General features: G+C 42.9%; 2 protein-coding genes and 1 long non-coding RNA gene across 5 annotated transcripts in view; all 3 read right to left on the reverse strand.

Moving 5' to 3' along the window:
• Positions 1–208: 208 nt before the first annotated feature.
• LOC135335040 (uncharacterized) overlaps positions 209–22,560 on the reverse strand; it is a 34,404-nt gene continuing 12,052 nt past the window's right edge. The window contains exons 2-4 of the long non-coding RNA XR_010394426.1: positions 857–1,110; positions 503–801; positions 209–320 (exon numbers count right to left, since the gene is read on the reverse strand). This is a non-coding gene — a long non-coding RNA (uncharacterized LOC135335040). The remainder of the gene's footprint in view (positions 321–502; positions 802–856; positions 1,111–22,560) is intronic.
• On the reverse strand, positions 3,954–15,306 carry LOC135335031 (sushi, von Willebrand factor type A, EGF and pentraxin domain-containing protein 1-like). 2 transcript variants are annotated; one of them, XM_064530425.1, is made up of 11 exons: positions 15,130–15,306; positions 14,637–14,969; positions 14,405–14,584; positions 13,853–14,035; positions 13,610–13,792; positions 13,368–13,544; positions 13,140–13,313; positions 12,855–13,040; positions 12,471–12,800; positions 4,748–4,922; positions 3,954–4,223 (listed from the first exon to the last, which is right to left on the reverse strand). In XM_064530425.1, exons 1-11 carry the CDS (start codon positions 15,236–15,238, stop codon positions 4,046–4,048), a joined length of 2,208 nt encoding a protein of 735 aa, XP_064386495.1. In that variant the 5' UTR covers positions 15,239–15,306; the 3' UTR covers positions 3,954–4,045. The 2 variants fall into 2 exon arrangements, with proteins under 2 accessions (XP_064386495.1, XP_064386496.1); XM_064530426.1 differs by lacking the exons at positions 3,954–4,223; positions 4,748–4,922 and adding exons at positions 11,176–11,553; positions 12,164–12,323.
• Positions 17,448–21,716, reverse strand: LOC135335035 (CUB and sushi domain-containing protein 1-like). Of its 2 annotated transcripts, XM_064530432.1 has the most exons (13): positions 21,560–21,716; positions 21,144–21,470; positions 20,809–20,994; positions 20,573–20,752; positions 20,355–20,513; positions 20,128–20,301; positions 19,881–20,081; positions 19,645–19,827; positions 19,396–19,581; positions 18,956–19,129; positions 18,567–18,839; positions 17,861–18,458; positions 17,448–17,718 (listed from the first exon to the last, which is right to left on the reverse strand). In XM_064530432.1, the coding sequence occupies exons 3-12, from the start codon at positions 20,930–20,932 to the stop codon at positions 18,193–18,195; spliced, it is 1,920 nt and encodes a 639-aa protein (XP_064386502.1). In that variant the 5' UTR covers positions 20,933–20,994; positions 21,144–21,470; positions 21,560–21,716; the 3' UTR covers positions 17,448–17,718; positions 17,861–18,192. The 2 variants fall into 2 exon arrangements, with proteins under 2 accessions (XP_064386502.1, XP_064386500.1); XM_064530430.1 differs by having other exon boundaries at positions 20,809–21,470.

Genomic DNA, 22,560 nt, shown 5'->3' on the forward strand with positions numbered 1-22,560 from the left:
ATGTGTGTGTGCATGTGTGTGAGGGGGACAAGTGAGGGACGCAGTGGGATAGTGTATACTTGCATAAGACATTCATTGAAAGCAAAACCATGCAGTTTATTGGATGCAAAATGAAATTGATGTGTTATAAACGGTCTCTAAAAACAAGATACACGTATATAAAAATATAGCTATTGTTATGAAGCCACATACTACACTAGTGATATCTGGTTCCCCACCTTACAGATGTTGTGGCTGCAGGTGGTAGTGACGGGGTGGTAGACCACCTCCTGACACACGATGCAGTTGAATGTCTCCTGGATACGACTCAGCAGACCAGCCTGTCATGCATAAGGGGAATAATGAATACTGATACAGTACAGCACAGTACATGTCTCTTTTTACTGTGTGTGGTCAGTCATTAGCTCTGACTATACACTGGCTCACAGACTGGGCGTGTTATAAATTGCTGAAGGAGATTATGTCTCAAGGAAACACAGCTTTCTTATTTCAAGCGAGTTACCCGGCAAAAATAGGACGAAAAGCAGATAGTTTTCGAGGCCTCTGTGTAGAACTAATGTTAAATGGTCCAGTGCACCACTTCCGTCTCCAATCCCTCTCTCTTTTATCTATGGTTAAACCATGTACTCACGATTACAAGACCCACTCCAGTCTCCACTAGCCTGACAAATCCTGGTCTGATCTCTACTCAGTGTGTAGCCAGGGTTACAGCTGTAGGTATAGCAGTGCTTTGGTAGGTAGTCCCTTCTGTTGTCATGATTCCTCCATTGTTAGGAATATTCAATGAGCCACAATTAACAACTGAAAGGAACATATACATGAGAGGAATAAGATTGTCAGTCATGATTATTGTTACGTTTACAAGTGATGTCCTCTCCACTCCATGTCTGTCAGACTGACAGGTCCTATAGTCCATGGTAATGGATGAGAACAATTGGTACCCAGTGACAATACAGCTGTGTGTAGCTACGGCTCCCTGCAGTATAGGGGTGGTAACTGGATTGTAGCTGATCGCTCCATTGATGTAGTCTAGCCACGCCCTCCCCAACTTTGTATAGGCTGGAATTCGAGACTACCATTGATGAGGGTGAGCTCAGTCAGGACAGATAACTGTGGGGGTACTCACTTGACATCAGTTCAACAACACTTTACACACAAAGTCATGCACCCCTCACCAGTGCAGACAGGAATCTTCAGCGCTCCATCCAGAAGCAGCACAAGTCCTCACTATCAGTCCAGTTGACTGGTGTATATACAGTGGCGTAGGAAGGAGGGGCTCCAGGGGCTGGAGCCCCCCATCTCTCCAGGTTATTAGGTAGAATCAAGCTGCACTCCGTAGATAGGCACACTTTTCCCCATTCAAAACACTATATAGAGCCCCCATTGAGAAATTCCTTCCTACGCCACTGATATAGGTAGCCATAGACCCCTCAGCTCTGGGGATGGTGGTGTCACTGTACACCACTCCTCCATTGGCTGAGATGGTGAGGTCTGGACAAGCCACTGTAACTGAGAACAATGTATCATCATGCAGATCGAGGATATAAACGTCTTCTACATAAAAAATATTCTGTAAAAGATTGTATGAACTCACTGAAAGTCTGCAGAAACTCAAGTGACTGACAGACGTACTTGCTGGCTGCTACTTTGAAGGAAACATCTTCAAGTTATACCTGTATAATTTTTATAGCTATAAAAGTCTTTTAAGCTACAGGCATAAAGATGTTGCAATAATCATATATAGCTAATTATGCTCTATTTAGTAGCTCTTCTGCAACTCTATAAGCTGGCTATTTGCTATTTATAAGCACATGCAAAATATATCTGCATATATTCACTGAAAGCTATAGCCTCCCCTTCACAAGGCCCATCTTCAGTGCGGCCTGGAATCGAGGCTAATTGCAATGCAAACTCGTAAAATAGCACATGTGTTGTTAACGATCTTTACCGCATGAAAAACCGCTTCATTAATAAACACAAAATTACAAAAATTTAATGCAAAAATGTTTCAACATACAACAAGAACTCAACTACAGGAAATTAAAACTATCAAATGAAACTCCTATCCTCTAAAAAAACGGACTGCTACGAAAACATAAAACATAATAGCATAAAATAATAGCATAGCGATACCATTTCATAGAAGCTATATATATTTATTTCTACCAAAAAATTGTGAGCTAGTAAGAGAGCTAAGGAGAATTTATAGGATATTTTAGGGTGGTAGTGAGTCCATGGTTATGCTGCTCTAAAGAGTGCTCCTTGTAGCGAAGGATCAGCTCCTCCAGGGAATTTGAAGTGCATGGCACAGAGAAACCAAATTTATCATTGAGAGTGACCACCTTCAAGTGCTTGAGGCCATCATACCTGTAGTGTGAGGAGTATAATACGCACACAGTGAGACATGTACAGAGACTATATAATTATTGTCAACATGCACAATCTTTACAGAGGTGGTCTCTTTAGGAAGGTCAATAGTGTGAGCATTGTAGGGACATGAAGTACAAAGTGGTTCTGGAGTATCGGTAAGCTAAAGCTTTAAACTTACACAATGTCAATGCTGTGAGTATGCAGCTCTCCTTGTGACATCAACCGTTGCTTGGCAGCAGGTCAACAAAGAAAGGTACCATTCTTTTTGGTCTTCAACATCTCACCAGCCTTGACTCTATATAAGAGAGCAGAACAATAACAAAGTTAAATGCACATCACACATATATTTAATAAGCTCACCTGTCCACTTCACAATACCAGGTCTCCTTTCTCAAGTGAGGATTGTCGGGGGACAGCTGCAAAATAACAAACACATCTCTCAAAAATTACACCCATACACAATCACATGCTTTCTACAATTAATTTAATGTACAATCATGGTACTATCGATCGTGTACTAATCCTATGACTTATGCACCGGTACTGAGTTGTGTCTTTGATGCATGGGCCCCACGGGTGAGGGGGGTGGTCTGTCATCTCTCTCCGGTCTAGCACGAGGAGGCAGCTTGGGGATTTTGTGAGGGAAGGTGCCACGGGGGGGGGGGTGGTTTTGGAGGGGGTGAGATTTGAGGGGACAAGAACTGTTTCTCTTGTTGTAGTGTCGGGGGTACCCTCCGACTGGGAGTGGGCGGGGATATAGGGAGGGTGGGGGACTCCGGGGATGGAGGAGTTTCAGATACCGTCTCTTGAGGGGAGACATGCATGGGCATAGACTGCGTACTATCCCATAAATCCAATTTTTTTGATCACATAATAGACCAACACGAATTTTTTTATTGTACATGTACATCGTCCAAGCATAAGCCACTAAAATCCCAATGGAGAACAAGTGTGTCTTATAGAGGTTCCCCATAAAAGGTTACGAAAACAACATGAATGCTATACAGTATAAAATGCGCTTGTCAAAGTAATGCCCCACCTCCCCCCTACCGGGGATAAGTGGGGATTAGTTGGGGATTAGACTTGAAGTTGCTCCCCTACCTAGGGGAATTAGACAGATCACCTGATGCATGCATTGGGTCAAAGGTCAATTAAAGATCACATGATGTCTGCCACACTCTTCCTTCCAACACATGCTGAATACAGTGGAGCAAAATTTACACCTGAGCAATCTCTGCCTTCTTGACTTCACTAGCTATAGGAGTATAGCTGTCAATATTTATATAGTAATTCTGATACTTCAAATAATCTGTTTATCTTCTCGCTAGAAACCACGAAGAAATAGCTATAGTGTGATACAGGTCTAATCCCCACATCACCCCCATGCTGTACTAGGGGCTACCAGGGGATTAGACCAAATAACATGCTCAAAGGTAGGGGTATTAGATCAGGTGATTGGTCTAATCCCCACCTATCCCCGGTATGGGGGGGGGGTAGGGCATTAGATTGACAAGTGCATAATTATATGCATGCGCATGCTTTTTTAATGATCCTTATACGGACTACCTGTCATATCATTCTTTACGAGTTATGAATAATAAAATTCATGTACAAAAAGAATCAATGTAAACTACAGATTCATACAATTGACAAACAGTCTGTGTTGTTATAGTGTCTACTTATTCTCTGTATTGAAGTCAGTGGGTGCATAAGCTGCACAGGCTGAGAGCTGGTAGTCAGCAAGAGGAGGGGGGCGTGGCTGGTCCACCACCTCATAGGCAGCCTCTTCCTGTAGTTTGTTCAACTCCTCGTAATCATGGGAGGGGAGATGACTCATCACCACTGGGGGTAGTCTGTAAGAAATAGAATAGAATCCGTTATAATTATGACATGACAATAATGCACATATAAATACTGCTGTGCAGCAGGGGTAGAGTGATTGGTGTGTGTGTCGTTTGTGTGTTCATGTATGTGTGTGGACACAAAAATGAGCTGTTAGACACTTCCATGGAGGACTGATTTAACTGCTAATGAGACGTGGTTGAAAAAGAAATACATGTATAGGCTACTGGTACCTTAATATGTTACTATTATAAACGGGACTAATTTTAGCGAATTTGGGCAAATTATGTCTGCTCTAATAGTAAAACGAGGATTTTATCAAAATTTACTTTTTGAAAGTATGTTTTCTAATCGATCTAATATCATTCATTCCTCATAATAATTATGATAATGTCGTTATGCTAAAAGTTATAGTTATTGTGTCCCTTATGTCAACGCACAGCTACTGAGCTTGATAATGAGTTTGATAATGAACCCCAGCTCTTGATCTACAACCATACACATACAGCTACCATGCACATGTACTAACACTCACTGTGTTGGTTGGCTGCCTGTCCTCTCATCGCTTATGTCCTTGGATCCAGACCTCCGTTGCCTCCACATAACCAGCACTATTACGATCAGTACTAGCACAGCAATGGCCAAGACTCCAGCAACCACCCAACCAGCTGAAGCCACAGCAACAATATTGACCACTACACCTGCACTCGCTGTGTGTGTGTGTGTGTGTGTGTGTGTGTGTGTGTGTGTGTGTGTGTGTGTGTGTGTGTGTGTGTGTGTGTGTGTGTGTGTGTGTGTGTGTGTGTGTGTGTGTGTGTGTGTGTGTGTGTGTGTGTGTGTGTGTGTGTGTGTGTGTGTGTGTGTGTGTGCGTGTGTGTGTGTGTATGTGTGAAGTAGTAGTGTAGGTTGAAGTTGACAAGTAAGCAAAAACAACACTAACACACATTCGATATGAAGCTAAAACAACATGCATGGTTATAGATAGCAAATGGATGCTATACTATAATTATTCTTCTCATAACAGAAGCACATTTCAACCCCACTCACCAGTAACCACGACACAATGTGTAGTGGTTGCCCCACTCTCCCTGGGCACTTGACAACAGTAGGTACCAGCTACTTCACTGGATCCCTCTGCCAGGTTCAGACTAATGGAGCTCACACCTCTTGACACATAGAATCCGTTTGTGTTTGAATCAGGAATGCTGACACCATTTGGTCCTCTCCACCCTCCAAGAACAGTGCTGCCATTGTTGTCTACCCATCTGCAGCAGGTGGATAGTTCAGTATGACAGGTGAGGGCAGAGGAACCCTCTCCAATGGCTGCCAGTGATAAGCCAGAGTTGTTGGCAATATTATCCATTGATTTACTGCTCAAAGGAATAACTGAAAAAACGGAAGGTAAAAGCACATGTATGTGTATGGGTGTTAACTAGTCTTACAGTTGCACAATGGAGCTTCTCCTGACCACTCAGCAGTTGCTCCACACATTCTACTGTCAGTACTACTTGGAGTGTATCCAGTGTTACAGGTGTAGGTAACAGTCATCATGAAGGTGGTTCCAGAGGATATGTCCACTGCTCCATTGGAGGGGTTAGTGAGGGGACCACAATCAACAACACATAAACAACAAAACATGAGTTATATTGTCGGCCATATTGAAACATTACGTTCACAAGCGATGGGTGATCAACTCCGTGCTCTGTTAGACTGACATATCCTAGTAGTAGTAGTGGATGAGGACAGTTGGTACCCAGTGACAGTACAGAAGTGTGTAGCCGTGGTTCCCTGCAGTCTGGGGGTGGAGGTTGGATTGTACACGATGATTCCATTGGCCAGTGCAGGGAGGTCAGAACAGATGGCTGTGAGAAATAGCCTGATACAATACCTTCAGTGTTGTGTCTTACCTGTACACACTGGTGTAGCCTCGATCCCAGGCCGATCCGTCTCTAATTGAACGCTAGGTCGCCTCCTTGGCCTGGTATTGATTGTATCTGGGCGTGACCGGAAACTGGTAAGTATCAGCTATGTGTACTGTAAAATCTTCAGTTTATCACAGTTGGCTAAAAATACAGCGATATAATGACACTAGAAATTAATACTGTGCACAGCAGTACTGCGTCCATAATAAATGCAGATGTTTAGAAGCGAAGATCTCAAACAAGAGCTTCCAGGAAGACTGAATAAATACTGCGTTGGATATGCCTGCTAAGCCTTCAGGTGGCATAACAAAGATTGTGTGTTCACAGTGCATCAAGAGACAGTAGAATCCTGACGTCACTGGTCAGGATAGCAACCACAAGTGTTGAAAGAGCCATTCCACGTCAGTAGTTTTAGTGCAGGTAGTTCTATAAGATCGGACCCTTGGGAAGGACACGAGTGGCACTGGGGCATCCTCTTTCAATGAGTTCACACCCATCAGCTAGGAGGAGTACGACGGGGGTTGGAGGGGAAGGTTCCATTTTGCTCCTGTATATAAATTAGTATGAACTTAAATTCACCATTCCACTATACATTTTGTAACTCACAGTGATGGTCCACACAAACTAGCCACGATCCCAGGCCGCACTTCCTTGAAGGCCGGTGAAGGAGGCTAACACAACACCAGTGCCAGTGCCGTAATGTCATATCTTGATCCAGATACCAAGGATTGGGCTATAGGCTATAGTGTACAATTTCCAATGATGAAAGGGTATTATGGATTTATATCGCTCACCTTGACAATACCTTGACAATACATCCCAGGCCCAGCCACTTGTGGACACCCTGAGCATAGTATACAAGAGATCGATGGCCAGAGTCTGAGGATAGACTCTACCAAGTGTATCTGGCAATCAATGGTCTAATCAAGCGCTTGTATTAAATTGTGTAGTCAATCAAAGGTAGCCACTGATAGCAGAAACTTGAGAACCTAGGTCTGTTCTTTCACAAGAGTGATGCTCCTTCTTCCTTCGCACAAGACAGCTCCTCACACTCTAGCTAGCTAAGCCTATATCTATGACAAACTAAACTTGCAAAGAATAGACCTATCACACAGAGTTCTTGGTGATTTAACGGTGATTTTACGGAGTAAGTATGCTTACATACACTATTAGTGTTCTATTCACTCCACCTTGCTCAGGTATTCGCTCTTTTTTAGCGAATACCTGAGCAACCACAGCAACCACAGCACATGCCCAGATACACGCCCAGATACAATCAATACCAGGCCGAGTAGGCGACCTAGCGTTCAATTAGAGACGGATCGGCCTGGGATCGAGGCTAACACTGGTGCTGCACTCCAGCTCCCACTAGCCTGACAACTTATCGTGGCTGATCCTGACCTTTGGTACCCAATATTGCAGGTGTAAGTGGCCATCTCTCCGAATTTTGTACCAGTAGAGCTGATCATCATCCCATTGGTAATAGTGGGAGGGGAGCCACAGGAGACAGCTATAATACGATAAGTTTCTCAAAATACTGATATCTCAGACTTACGGTTACAAATGAGGGATGATCCACTCCACATTCTGGTTGACTGACAGGTCCTAGTGATAGTGGATGAGGACAGTTGATACCCAACGACAGTACAGAAGTGTATAGCCATGGTTCCCTGCAGTCTGGGGGTGGTGGTTGGATTGTAACTGATCCCTCCATTGACCAGTGCAGGGAGGTCAGGACAGATAGCTGCGTATATATATGGGTCCGGGTACACACACTTGACATCAGTTCAACAGCACTTTACACACACCCCTCACCAGTACAGACAGGATTATATCCAGTACTCCATCCAGTGACAGTACAGGTCCTCATCATCATTCCAGTTATCTGGTAGCCAATGGCACAGAAGTAGGTAGCTGTGGAGCCCTCAGCTCTGGGGATGGTGGTGTGACTGTACACCACTCTTCCATTGGCTGGGATGGTGAAGTCTGGACAAGCCACTGAGAACAATGTATCATCATGCAGGAGATATAAATCCTTTTCCTATTCTAATCTACATGCATGCAAATAATTATAATTATTGTGTGATGAACTCACTCAAAGTCTGCAGAAACCCATGCAATTAATTAGGGACACATTTCCCAGTAGCCAGCTGAGAAATAATTTTGAAGGAAACATTCTTTATGCCTGTAGCTATAAGAGCTAATAGAGCATATTAAATAATGGTTGCATCTCTAGGCTAGCTATTTGCTACTTATATATGTATAATATAATACTGAAAGCTATAGCATGCAAACTCAAATGTATAGAATTACAGAATTACAAAAATTTAATGCAAAAAATGTTTCAACATACAACAAGAACTCAACTACAGGAAATCAAAAACTAACAACTGAAACTCCTATCCTTTAAAAAAAACGGACTGCTATGAAAACATAAAACATAATAGCATAAAATAATAGCATAGCGATACCATTTCATAGAAGCTATATTTATTTCTACCAACAAATTGTGAGCTAGTAAGAGAGCTAAGGAGAATTTATAGGATATTTTAGGGTGGTAGTGAGTCCATGGTTATGCTGCTCTAAAGAGTGCTCCTTGTAGCGAAGGATCAGCTCCTCCAGGGAATTTGAAGTGCATGGCACAGAAAAACCAAACTTATCGTTGAGAGTGACCACCTTCAAGCTAGTGCTTGAGGCCATCACACCTGTAGCATGAGGAGTATAATACGCACACAGTGAGACATGTACAGAGACTATAAACACAATAATAATAATGATATATGTACAATCTTTACAGCTAGAGGTACTAACTAGGTGGTCTCTTTAGAGAGAGGTCAGTGTGAGCATTGTGAGACATGAAGTACAAAGTGGTTCTGGAGTATCGGTAAGCTAAAGCTTTATAACTTACACAATGTCAATGCTGTGAGTATGTAGCTCTCCTTGTGCGGACATCAACTTTTGCTTAGCAGCAGGTCGACAAAGAAAGGTACCATTCTTTTTGGTCTTCAACATCTCAGCAAGCCTTGACTCTATAAGAGAGCAGAGAACAATAACAAATAGTTAAATGCACATCACTAATAGGCTCACAATACCAGGTCTTTTTTCTCAAATAGTGAGCATTGTCAGGGGACAGCTGCAAAATAACAAACACATCTCGCAAAAATTACACCCATACACAATCACAAGCTTTCTACAATTAATTTTAATGTACAATTCTAGTAAGTAGTCAAATCATGATACTATCGATCGTGTACTAATCCTATGCCTTATGCACCGGTACTGAGTTGTGTCTTTGATGCATGGGCCCCACGGGTGAGGGGGGTGGTCTGTTATCTCTCTCTGGTCTAGCAGGAGGCAGCTTGGGGATTTTGTGAGGGAAGGTGCCCACGGGGGTCGGTTTTGGAGGGGGCAAATCTAAGCGGACAAGAACTGCTTCTCTTGTTGTAGTGTCGGGGGTACCCTCCGACTGGGAGTGGGCGGGGATAAGGGAGGGTGGGGGACTCGGGGATGGAGGAGTTTCGGATACCGTCTCTTGAGTGGAGACATGCATGGGGCATAGACTGCGTACTATCCCACAAATGCAATTTTTTTTATCACATACATGTAATAGAATTTTTTATCGTACATGTACATTGTTTGGATGCTAGTTTTGTCCAGCCATAAGCCACTAAAATCCCAATAGAGAATAAGTGCCCTATATAGAGGTTCCCCATAAAACGTTACGAAAACAACATGAATGCCAAACATATGGATGCACAGATGATCCTTATACCTGTTATTTATAATTCTTCATGAGTTATGAATAATAATAATTCATGTACATACAAAATCAATGTAAACTACTACGTTATACAGATTGAATTTCATACAATTGACAAACAGTTTGTGTCGTTATAGTGTCTACTTGTTCTCTGTGTTCAAGTCAGTGAGTGCATAAGTTGCACAGGCTGAGAGCTGGTAGTCTGCAAGAGGAGGGGGGCGTGGCTGGTCCACCACCTCATAGGCAGCCTCCTCTTGTAGTTTGCTCAACTCTTTGTAATCATGGGAGGGGAGATGACTCATCACCACTGGGGGTAGGCTGCAGGAAATAGAACGAAATCCACTAAATTAAATCTGGCATGTAAAACATGTGTGCATTACAAATACACAAAACTGTGTAGCCACTATCAGTTATTTCAACACAATGCACTCATTCTGTTGTTTGCAATTAGATGCTAGTTTTGTTGTCAATGTCCTTTGACCCAGACCTCCGCTGTCTCCATACCCACTATAACTACTGCAATAGTCACAACCACAACTCCAGCAACCACTCCCCCAGCTACAGCACCAACATTCACAGCTTCACTTGAGGAGGTTGTCCGATTAGTGATGTCCTCAGGGCACTCTGGACTATTGAGGTTAGTAATGACAACTGGACAACTGTTAGTCACACTGAGGCCTGCACTCTGCACCACAGCGACTGGATCATTATCAACCCACTGTTCCATTAGCCTAGCCAGTTGTATGGTGGATACACTCTCTGTTCCAGTGAGCACAGCTCGGTAGGTCACATGACTAGGGGAGTCATCAAAACAAACAATGAAGGGATTCAAAATAAGGGAATAGTTAAATCCACAGGCACACTGCATGGGTTTCAATGCCTTGTGTTAGACGGTTGGTGATGTCATCTGTTTTCATATCAGCGTCTTGTTCAGTGTACACTCTGCACTACTAGACACTCTATACCCTCCATCACAGCTCTGTGTGGCCACGGCTCCTTCTAGTCTGGGGTTCGAGTATTGTGACTGCAGGTCTATGTGGTAGAGTGACGGGCTGGTAGGGATGAAGATGATGCAGCTGTAATAGGAACTGGGTTACTGATTGGTGTGGCTTGTGTTCTGGGTGCATGTGTGTTAGGCATTGCATTGGGTAAAGCAAACAGAAACTGGCTGTTCCTATAGTAATTATATAATCTACCTTCTTTCTCGCTGATTGTTATTTCTGATGATATACGTGTATATATAGTGATACTATCTAATCTAATGTGAACTTTTTTTTATTTTACATCGTCAAGCCATGCATCAGTATGAGCCACAATGGAGAACAAGTGTGTCCTATATATAGAAGTTCCTCATAAAACCTTAGGAAGAAACATGTTTTTTATGATCCCCTTGCCGGTCATATTCTAATTCATGTACATCAAAATCTAAACTATCATACAATTGACCGACAGTCTGTGTTGTTATAGTCTCTACTTGACAAATGTTTTCTGTGTTAATTGAAGTCAGTGGATGCATAAGCTGCACAGGCTGAGAGCTGGTAGTCTGCAGGAGGAGGGGGGCGTGGCTGGTCCACCACCTCATAGGCAGCCTCCTCTTGTAGTTTGTTCAACCCCTCGTAATCATGGGAGGGGAGATGACTCATCACCACTGGGGGTAGTCTGTAAGGGAAATAGAATCCGTTATAATTTGTTAATAATATAATTATGACATGACAATGAGTACATAATTACTGCTATACAGCAGGGGTAAAGCAATTGGTGTGCGTGTCGGTTTGTGTGAGCTGTTTGAGCGCCATGGACTGCTTTAACTGCTAATGAGACGTGGTTGAATAATAAAATATAGGCCACTTAAAATTAATGTCACTTTTGTCAGTATATGCTCCTTTTTCATCCATATTCTGACTCTACTTTCCATAAATTACATCTTTGACAAATAATTGTACTAATAAATTTGCTGCAAATCTGCCAAAATCAGAGAAAAATCAGAAAACGCTAAAATTTATACCGTCCTTTAATAGTAGTTGGAAACCTGTGTTCTTTGAAGGCAACAAAAAACATGTTTTCTAGTCGATCTAATGGTAGATTTACAGTCCTTCCCCATATGATAATGCCATAACGGTAAACGTTATTGTGTCCCTTATATGTCAACGCGCAGGGTTAATGCTCTACTGAGCTTGATAATGAACAAACTAGCTCTCGATCTGCAACCATACACAACCCAACACACAGCTACATCATTCACAGACCATTCACATACACTAACACTCACTGTGTTGGTTGACTGCCTGTCCTCTCATCACTCTTGTCCTTGGATCCAGATCTCCGTTGCCTCAACATAACCACAATCAGTACCAGCACAGCAATGGTCAAGACTCCAGCAACCACCCAACCAGCTACAGCCACAGCAACAACATTGACCACTGCACTCGCTGTGCGTGTGTATGTGTGAAGTAGTGTATGTTGAAGTTGACAAGTAAGCAAAAACAACACTAACACACTTGGCTAAAACAACAAGCATAATTATGATAGCAAATGGATGCTATACTATCATAATTGTACATTTCAACGACACTCACCAGTAACCATGACACAATGTGTAGTGGTTGCCCCACTCTCCCTGGGCACTTGACAACAGTAGGTACCAGCTACTTCACTGGAGCCCTCTGCAAGATTCAGACTAATGGAGCTCATACATCGCGACATGTAGAATCCATCGGTGTTTGAGTCAGGAATGCTGTCACCATTTGGTCCTCTCCACCCCCCGAGAGCATTGCCGTTGTTGTCCACTCCTCTGCAGCAGGTGGTAAGCTCAGTATGACAGGTGAGGGCAGAGGATCCAATGGCCGCCAGTGATAAGACAGAGTTGTTGGCAATGACATTCATTGATCCATTGCTCAAAGGAATCACTGGATTGAGAAAATGGTCAAAGCACAATAATTATGATTATCAGTTAATCTTACAGTTGCACACTGGAGCTTCTCCTGACCACACTCCACTTGTTCCACTTGCTCCACAGGTTCTGCTCTCACTACCAACAATGCTGTATCCAGTGTTACAGGTGTAGGTAGCAGTCATCATGAAGGTGGTTCCAGAGGATGTGGTCACTGCTCCATTGGCAGTTTCATTTAGGGGACCGCAGTCAACAGCTAATAAAACATACGCATGTAAACAAGTTAGCTCCAACTTGTTTACGTACACTACACTCAGCTTTGTGACTGTAGTGTACGTTTGTTTAAAGCACTCACGATCACAGGTAGGTGCTGTTAGGCTCCAGGTTCCATTAGCTTGACAGGTTCTAATTGTTACTCTATTGAGATGGTAGCCGTCATCACAGATGTAGGTAGCTATGCTCTCAAAGATGTTTCCAGATGATGTACAGACTTGTCCATTAGGAACAGTGAGGGAACCACAGTCAACAGCTGTGGAATATGAACACAGTGGATACAGTGTACACAGTCGCTCATGCTACTCACGTGCACAGGTAGGGACCTCTGGAGTCCATATTCTGTCTGCCCTACAAGTTCGAGTGTCTGATCCAACAATGTTGTATCCAGTGTTACAGGTGTAGGTAGCAGTCATCATGAAGGTGGTTCCAGAGGATGTTTTCACTGTTCCATTGGAGGGGGCGTCCAGGGAACCACAGTCAACAGCTGTGGGGAGATGTTTGATCAAGAGACATGAATTGATGACATGCATGGACAATTGTATGACTTACGTGAACAAGTTGGTACAGGCTCCCACATCCCACTAGCCATACAGGTAGCCATTGCTGTGGTGACTCCATTGGAAACTTCATACCCACGGTTACAGGTGTAGGTCACCATCCCTTCAAGAGTTGTGCTGGTTGGTGTTTCAGGAGAGCCATTGCCAATAGAGAGAGGGGAGCCACAATCCACAGCTGAGTGGGTGAGAACACAGTCAATTAGCTATTGTCAGTGACAGTATCAACTTCACATACCTGAACAAGTTGCTACAGTCTCCCACATCCCACTAGCCATACAGTTAGCTGTTACAATGGTGACTCCATTGGAGACCTCATACCCAGTGTCACAGGTGTAGGTCACTGTCCCTTGGTAGGTTGTGGAGGTGGGTGTTCCAGGAGAGCCATTGCCGATGGTGGGTGGGGAGCCACAATCCACAACTGAGAGTAAAATGATATTACAGCTAGAAGAAGTGCAATAATGTATGCTTGCATTGCTCGAATGCAGCTTGCAGTGTATACAGTCTTTCTTCTAATTGCAGCCACACAAATTAATTATGATTTCCAGTGGCGCACAAATAGAACAAGAAAAAATGGTTTGACGCTTATAATTATTAGAGTGGCGCTTAGCGATACAACGTAAAGTAATAGTAGCTGTTCCACGAGGGTATAATAGATGAATTATAACCTTGATTTCAGTCTAAACACCAGCAAAAAGTAATTCTTGAACTTAACGCTTGATTAGAGTATTTTTTATTTGGCACTTCTATTATATATAGTGCATGGCAATATAATCAGTACAGTACTCACGTGCACAAGCTGTAGGTGGTGATGGAGACCAGGTACCAGCACTAGTACCATCACTCATACAAGTTATTGGAGTAGCTCCACTGATGGTGTACCCAGTGTTACAGGTGTAGGTGGCCATGTTGTTGGTTGCATCATATGATATCCTTCCATTAGACTGGGGGCTCAGTGTGGGGCAGGGAGCTGTGGGGGGTGGAGGTTAGTATTGGACATAGACAATATAGTCAGCACTCACTGAAGGTGACACACAGCCTCTGTGCAGGGCCTTGAGCAATCCTCACACAGCAGTGTTCTCCATCAGGACTGAAGTGTGTGGGACCACGATGCAGAATAACGGCAGTATATTCAATACCACTGATGAACAGTTCATCCCCAACTGCATCCCTGTAGGCGCTATCTATGGGCAATTCACTCATACCAGGACCCTGCCACACTACACTACCAGTGTTGTAAGTGTAGCAATACCAGGCTCGTGGATCAGTACCAACTCCTGATCCAACATCAGAGAACGAGATGATCTCTCCAGTGTGGTCAGTGGCATTGGGCTCATTGGGTGATGCCAGTCGAGCTGTATGCCAATAATAATACAATAATTGATGCTCTGGTACCAAATCTATACTAGATAACACCAATTATAATCACTATAATTATTATCTAGTCTATATTTATATATATAGTTTGCAGTATAATTACGGTAAAAGCTATAGTTGCACTGCATATCAACTCACTCAAAGTCTGCTGACCATACACTAGGAAAGCACTTCCTAGCAGACAACAGAGAATCATCTTGAGGGGAACGTTCTCATTATTCCTGTAGCTATATAGCCAAGAGTTCATTATTCATCCCAATGAACTCTTAGCTGTAGCTAGATCTAGTAAATTTCTCAAGGAATAGCTAATTTATTAAGTAGATTCATCAGTAAACTGAAAGCAATTAACAAAAGTCACGATAAGGAAGTGTGCATATGACATGCCTAGTCTACATTGCAGTTCTAGAATAACACTGTTCAGTGGTCCCAGTTAGTGTGTGTAGTGTTATATCTCCCTCCATTGTATCCAGGGAACAGGTCAAATAGTACTGCCTGTAGGAACTTGTGAAGTTGACTGTCATGGCATAGTCCTTGCCCAGGTCCATGACGACAGTTGGGGCAGCTGTACACATCCACCTTGAAGGAATGACTCAGGCACGTCTAGTGTGTGTGTGTGCATGTGTGAAAGTGTGAGGGACAAGTGAGGGACGCAGTGAGATAGTCCACATCCTCCAGCATGGTCGTGATGTACCTAGTGGGAAGGGGGCAAGGAAAGGTGGTCATTGCACAGATGCTGGGTAAAAATGTTCATTCAAATTGAGGGCATTAAATTAGTGTACACTTGCATAAGATACTCATTGAAAGCAAAACCATGCAGTTTATTGGATGCAAATTGAAAATAGAAATTGATGCGTTATAAACGGTCTCTAGAAACAAGATACACGTATATAAAAAAACGTAGCTATTAAACTCAATCTTGAGCTGCATTCATCAGATGTTATGAAGCCACACACTACACTAGTGATATCTCTAGTCAGTGGTTCACCACCTTACAGATGTTGTGGCTGCAGGTGGTAGTGACGGGCTGGTAGACCACCTCCTGACACACGATGCAGTTGAATGTCTCCTGGATACGACTCAGCAGACCAGCCTGTCATGCATGAGGGGAATAATGATTAATGAATACTGATACAGTACAGCACAGTACATGTCTCTTTTTACTGGGTGTGGTCAGTCATGAGCTCTGACTATACACTGGCTCACAGAATATGTGTGTTATAAATTGCTGAAGGAGATGATGTCTCGAGGAAACACAGCTTTCTTATTTCGAGCGATTTATCCGGCAAAAATAGGATGAAAAGCGAATAGTTTTCGAGGCCTCTGTGTAGAACTAATGTGTTAAATAGTCAAGTGCATCACTTCCATCTCCAATTCCTCTCTCTTTTATCTATGGTTAGACCATGTACTCATGCACGATTACAAGACCCACTCCAGTCTCCACTAGTTTACAGTATTGTTAATATTCCCATGCTGCATGTTATTGCATATAGCATGCATATACACACATTATTCCGTGCAGCTGGTGCCTGTGTGGCATATTGCTGGTGGGGATGCTGTGTCTTCACTGTTTTAACAGTAGTCGTCTTATCAGGTATTCCAATGTTTATAGGATCTGCTTTATTATGGAGCAAGATAACTCCAGAGTACTTTGAGATTGCTGGAAGTTACGATGAAGTGATTTGTATCGGTTGTGTAGTTGTTTTTACAGTCGCTATATAGCTGTCTTGTTAGTTGTAGATGTGATATTGATTTTTACTATTCCAATATGCTGCAAATTCGGAGATAAGCCGAGCCACACTGGAGCTGCTTTTGTCTGTTTTTGCGTCCTTTTATTGGCTATAGGATTTATTCTCATTGTCTCAGAGCCAGTTTGGTTTGCAAAAAATATACTAACTATGAAGAAAGTAGTAAGCTTACATTCAAGAAACAGATGCACAACGTGACTATTCAATTGATTTGGGACAAGTATCAAGCAAAATTCAAATGCTGTGGCTATCGAGGATACAAAGATTATGAAGGTCTATTTTTGAATTTTTCTGTTCCTGTATCTTGTTGCAACACTACAACACTGCCATCACCGTTTGAATGTGTAATTGCTGTCAAAAATGTAACTGAGCGAGAGACAAACTCGTCCAATATTTACACTGATGGTTGCCCTGCTAAAATTGTTCACCTACTAAATTTGGACTCCTCTACAGTACGCAACATTAATATAGCGTCTGCAGTGTTTTGCAGTTTCTTCTTCCTCACCGCTATAGTGATGATCCTTCTTACGTTTTGTCTCACTGCTAGGAATAGAGAGGATGCGACTGCAATTGGAACTGGATTACTGGCCGGTGTGGCGTGTGTTGGGATTTTTTGTGCAGCACTTGCAAAAGCTAATCATTAGATGTAAGCATTCGATCTGAACTTCACCTGAACTATGCACGTAGTTGTCTTTAATTGTTGATGCCACATTTACAATTAATAAAACAAAAAATCCTGATCAGTCTATATAATTATAATTATGTATACACAACATTGAAAAAAAAACACGATTAAAGCATGGTTGTGCATGTCTACTTGTTCTCTGTGTTGAAGTCAGTCGGTGCATAAGCTACACAGGCAGTGAGCTGGTAGTCTGTAGGAGGAGGGGGGTCCATCACCTCATAAGCAGCCTCATCCTCTAGTTCGCTCAACTCCTCGTAATCATGGGAGGGGAGATGACTCATCACCACTGGGGGTAGTCTGCAGGAAATAGTCCATTAGCTATATACTATTGACAATGCAATAATAGTTAGAATAAACGTCATGCATGAGCTCTCTAAAACCATATGTATACACAGCTAACTTTTTCATTCACAGACCATGCATGCACACTAATACTCACTCTGTTGCTTGACTGCCTGTCCTTTCATCAATCATGTCCTTGGATCCAGACCTCCGTTGTCTCAGTAACAACAGTACAAACATTACAATTAGTGTTAGCACAGCAATGGCCAAGACTCCAGCAACTACCCCACCAGCCACTGCACCAACACTGACCACTACACTCTCTGTGAGTGAGGTAGTAGAAGAGGTTGCAGTTGGAGTAGCCATCTGCATCCGATTAGTGATATCCTCAGGGCACTCTGGACTATTGAGGTTAGCAATGACAACTGGACAGCTGTTAGTCACACTGAGGCCTGCTCTCTGCACCACAACGATTGGATCATTCTCAATTCACTGTTCCATTAGCCTAGCCAGTTGTATGGTGGATATACTCTCTGTTCCAGTGAGCACAGCTCTGTAGGTCACATGACTAGGGGAGTCATCGAAACAAATAATAAAGGGATTCAAAACGAGGGAAGAGTTAAATCCACAGGCACACTGGCTTTCAATGCCTTGTGTTAGACTATTGGTGATGTCATCTGTTTTCATACCAGCGTCTTGTTCAGTGTATACTCTGCAGTTTGTTATTCCCTCTAGACGAATTTGAATATGCATACCTGCATGTGAAGTGGTTGAAGAAAAATGCTAAATTGCAAAATACCATGCATGGGATGAGATATTATATTGAAATTGAATCAACACATGCTTTATATATAAACACTTACTCATGAACTCAATGGTGTAGTGAGCAGCTACAGTGTGTTCCCCCTCAAGCTGACTGGAGGTGAGGATGACCTGACAGCTGTACTGACCAGCGTCTGACAAGTAGAGACTGTCAAAGTTGAGGGTTGCTGTGCTGGGCATGAGTGACCCTCCCTCCCTCGTCCACTGGTAGGAGAGGGTGGGTTGTAGAGAGGCCCCTCCAGTCAGGGAACAAGTGAGGGAGAAACTCTGACCAGCCATTGGAATACCACTGGGGCTGATCACCACTTGTATGGCTGGAAGAAGAAAGGTGTAACCAAAACAATCAATTAACTTTCACTATGACAGAATAAACAAAGCTACTAGATCCATAGCTGCATGTAGTAACTGTTATCAACATGAACTAACTCACCTAAACAGGTTGGAGCGCCTGGACTCCAGTTTCCATTAGCCTCACATGTTCTTGTATTTGACCCAACTAAGATGTGCCCTCCATTACAGCTGTAAGTAGCTGTATTCCCAAAAGTGACTCCAGAGGATGTGTCCACTGCTCCATTACTTATAGACAGGGAGCCGCAGCTGATAACTAATGAACCAATGCATAATTAATTGTGACACATGCACAAATCCCACTACTTTACTGTATAACCGCTATGCCATGCAATATCTGGATACTGGCACAGGTGGTGAACTGTTCCATATGCTGCCGATATGGCAGATATTGGCACACTGTTTCCTTTGATCTCAGAGGTCAAAATGTAACAAGTACAGTAACTCATACTTACCACCACTAAAAATCTAAAAATGAGCAATTGATATAACGTACTGTAAAGCTTTATGTATACAACTCACTTTGACAAGTGATGACACCTCCACTCCACATTCTGTCAGACTGACACACCCGATCAGGTCCATTGGATGGTTGGTAACCAGTAACAGCACAGCTGTGTGTAGACACGGCTCCCACTAACCTGGGCGAGGAGATTGGATTGTAGCTGATGGTTCCATTGTTTGGTACAGTGAGGTCATCACAGGTGGCTATAAAGAAATACACAATAATTATCACGTATGTATGGTGTAACAGTGAACCAAACAACAGACCTGTACAAGTAGGAGTCGTGCTATTACTCCATCCACTGGTAGTACATGTCCTCATTGCTGTCCCACTGAATAGATAGCCAGCTGTGCAACTGTAGCTAGCGGTGGAGGCTGTTGCTCGGGGGATAATGGAATCACTGTATTGAATGACTCCATTTGTTGGATTAGGGAAAGTTGGGCAAATTACTGTGTAAGAGAGAAAGACGTACACAATACAAAGAGTTGTGTGACAATCTCACATTCACAACTTGGTGTGGTACCACTCCACAGTCCATTGGTATGACAGCTCCGAGTAATCATGGTGTCACTAGCGGTACCATCAATCTTGTAACCATTGACACAGGTGTAGATGGCCACAGTGTCAGGTGGTCTGAGGTTACTAGTTCCACCATTATACGATATGTCTGAATTAGCTTGATTGCCGAGGTCAAAACAAGTCACTACAAGGAATGATAATAATTAAGTATGAATGATAAAGCTACTCACATAGACAGGTTGGTGCATTGTCGCTCCACCCAGTAGCTTGACAAGTTCGACTAGTATCACCAATAAGTAGGTATCTAGAGTTACATGTGTAGGTAGCAGTCATCCTGAAGGTGGTTCCAGAGGATGTACTCACTGCTCCATTGGATGGGTCAGGAAGATCATTGCAGTCAACAGCTACACGTGTGAAAAACAGAAAGTCAACACACTGTGATATCACCGATACTCACGTTCACAGGTGGGTTGAGAAGGACTCCAAGATCCAGTAGCCTGACAGGTTCTAGTGTTGGTAGCACCACTAATCATGTACCCACTGGTACAGGTGTAAGTGGCCACTCGATTAAAGGTGGTTCCATTGGAGGGATGACCTAGGGAACCACAGTCAACAGCTGGGGAAACCAAATACATACAATCACCTGTATAGACCACCACTATTTTGCTAACTCACGTGGACAAGTTTCTACCTCTTCTGACCACAGACCTGTAGCTTGACATGTTCTAGCACTACCACTATTACCAGTGAAGATGTAGCCAGTATCACAGCTGTATATAACAACAGTGAGGTAGTCCTGACTAGTGGTGGACAAGGCTCCATTGGTAGGGGAGGTTAGGACAGGGCAGGTGACGACTGTGTTGGGAAAAGTAAACACACACTAACTATACTTATACTAGTTCTAGTCTTACTTGTACAAATGACTGTAGGTGGTGTTGGAGACCAGGTACCAGCACTAGTAGTACCATCACTCGTACAAGTTATCGGAGTAGCTCCACTGATGGTGTACCCAGTGACACAGCTGTAGGTGGCCATGTTGGTGGTTGGGTTGTATGAGATACTTCCATTAGTGAGGGGAGGCAGTGTGGGGCAGGGAGCTGTGCATATCCATGGGAGGGGTACACAACACATTAAAAGAAAAAGAACGAAAACCAATAATTTAATATGAGTGAGCTTGACAACTGCATGCTACCAATTAAGGGCGTATACGCCCTTGATGCTACCAATGGTCACTCAAACCACTCACTGAAGGTGACACATCTCCTTTCATTGGTGGTAGTCCTCACACAGCAGTGTTCTCCATCAGGACTGAAGTGCGTGGGTCCACGATACAGAATAATGCCAAGACCACTACTTTCTAAGGTGACCAGTTCGGCCCCAACTGGACGCCCTGCATATCTTCCCACTGCAGTCCCATCAGGAAACTGCCACTCAACGTTATTAATATCTAAGGTGGTGCACAACCAGGGACTTGGTGGAACAACGAAATCAGATCCTGACCCAACATCGGAGAACGAGATGATATCTCCAGTGTGGTCAGTGTGAATGTGCTCACCGAAGGATCTCAGTCGAACTGTATATGCCATTAATACAATGATTTCCTATCTGGACTAGTTTACAGTACTACAGACTAGTTGCCCTTGGATATAATTATCAACTCACTTAAAGTCTGTCCATACACAAGAGAACACTTCCCAGCAGACAGCAGATAAATATTACTGTAGCCATTCTCCAGTCTACTATAACCACATGGAGTATATGTAATAATAGTGTCAGAGAACTAACTTACCTAAGATGCCCTATACAAGGACACAGTATATTAATGATATCTCTAATCAATTAAAACTTCCACACCTTACAGATGTTGTGGCTGCAGGTGGTAGTGGTAGACCACCTCCTGACACACGATGCAGTTGAATCTTGGATAAAACTCAGCAGACCAGCCTGTGGGAAATAATGCATTAAAAATGACATGTTGTATCTACAGTACAATATAATCTGTTTCAACCAAAATTCCATGGATCTAATTTCAACGATTTTATTATTGTCATTCTCATTTTGTTGTCCAAGTAAAGACTGAAAACTGAGCTATTTATAATTACCTGGGACTCTGCCCTGAACTACAAAACAGTATGTAAACAATATGACTTTACTTGCAATCTCTTTACAGTTGACTGTCCCTGATTTCCCTAATTTAAAGTGTTGGTATTGATACCGACATGAAGCTCTCCCCCGTAAGTCCTTCACCTTCATATAACATCGATATTCTCATTTACAGGTTGTCCAAGTAAAGACTGAAAACTGAACTATATTTTACCTGGGACTCTGCCTTGCTGAAAGTTTAAGAGTCTTTTCAAAAAATGTCTTTCAATTTTGAGAGATAAAAGTATTAATTACCCAATCAATGTGAATTTCTCATACGCTGTGCTGTAATGTGGTTTTATTTATCGATGTCTTGCTTTGGTAGGATGCTGTGATGGATGGTAGGGCTCAGGTGGGCGACTGTAAGGCTCCCAAATTCCTCCTCTGTCACTTTTGCAATCTACAAGGGCACAGGCAGGCACAATGTCCAGGTGGGTGTGTTGTCGTAGTGATCATACACATTGCCACAATATTTTATATGTACTGGCTCACTGTTTATGTGCTGTTACATGCAGTCATAC

Source organism: Halichondria panicea, chromosome 4 (genome assembly GCF_963675165.1).
Source record: "Halichondria panicea chromosome 4, odHalPani1.1, whole genome shotgun sequence".
In the NCBI taxonomy this organism is placed as follows: Eukaryota; Metazoa; Porifera; class Demospongiae; order Suberitida; family Halichondriidae; genus Halichondria; species Halichondria panicea.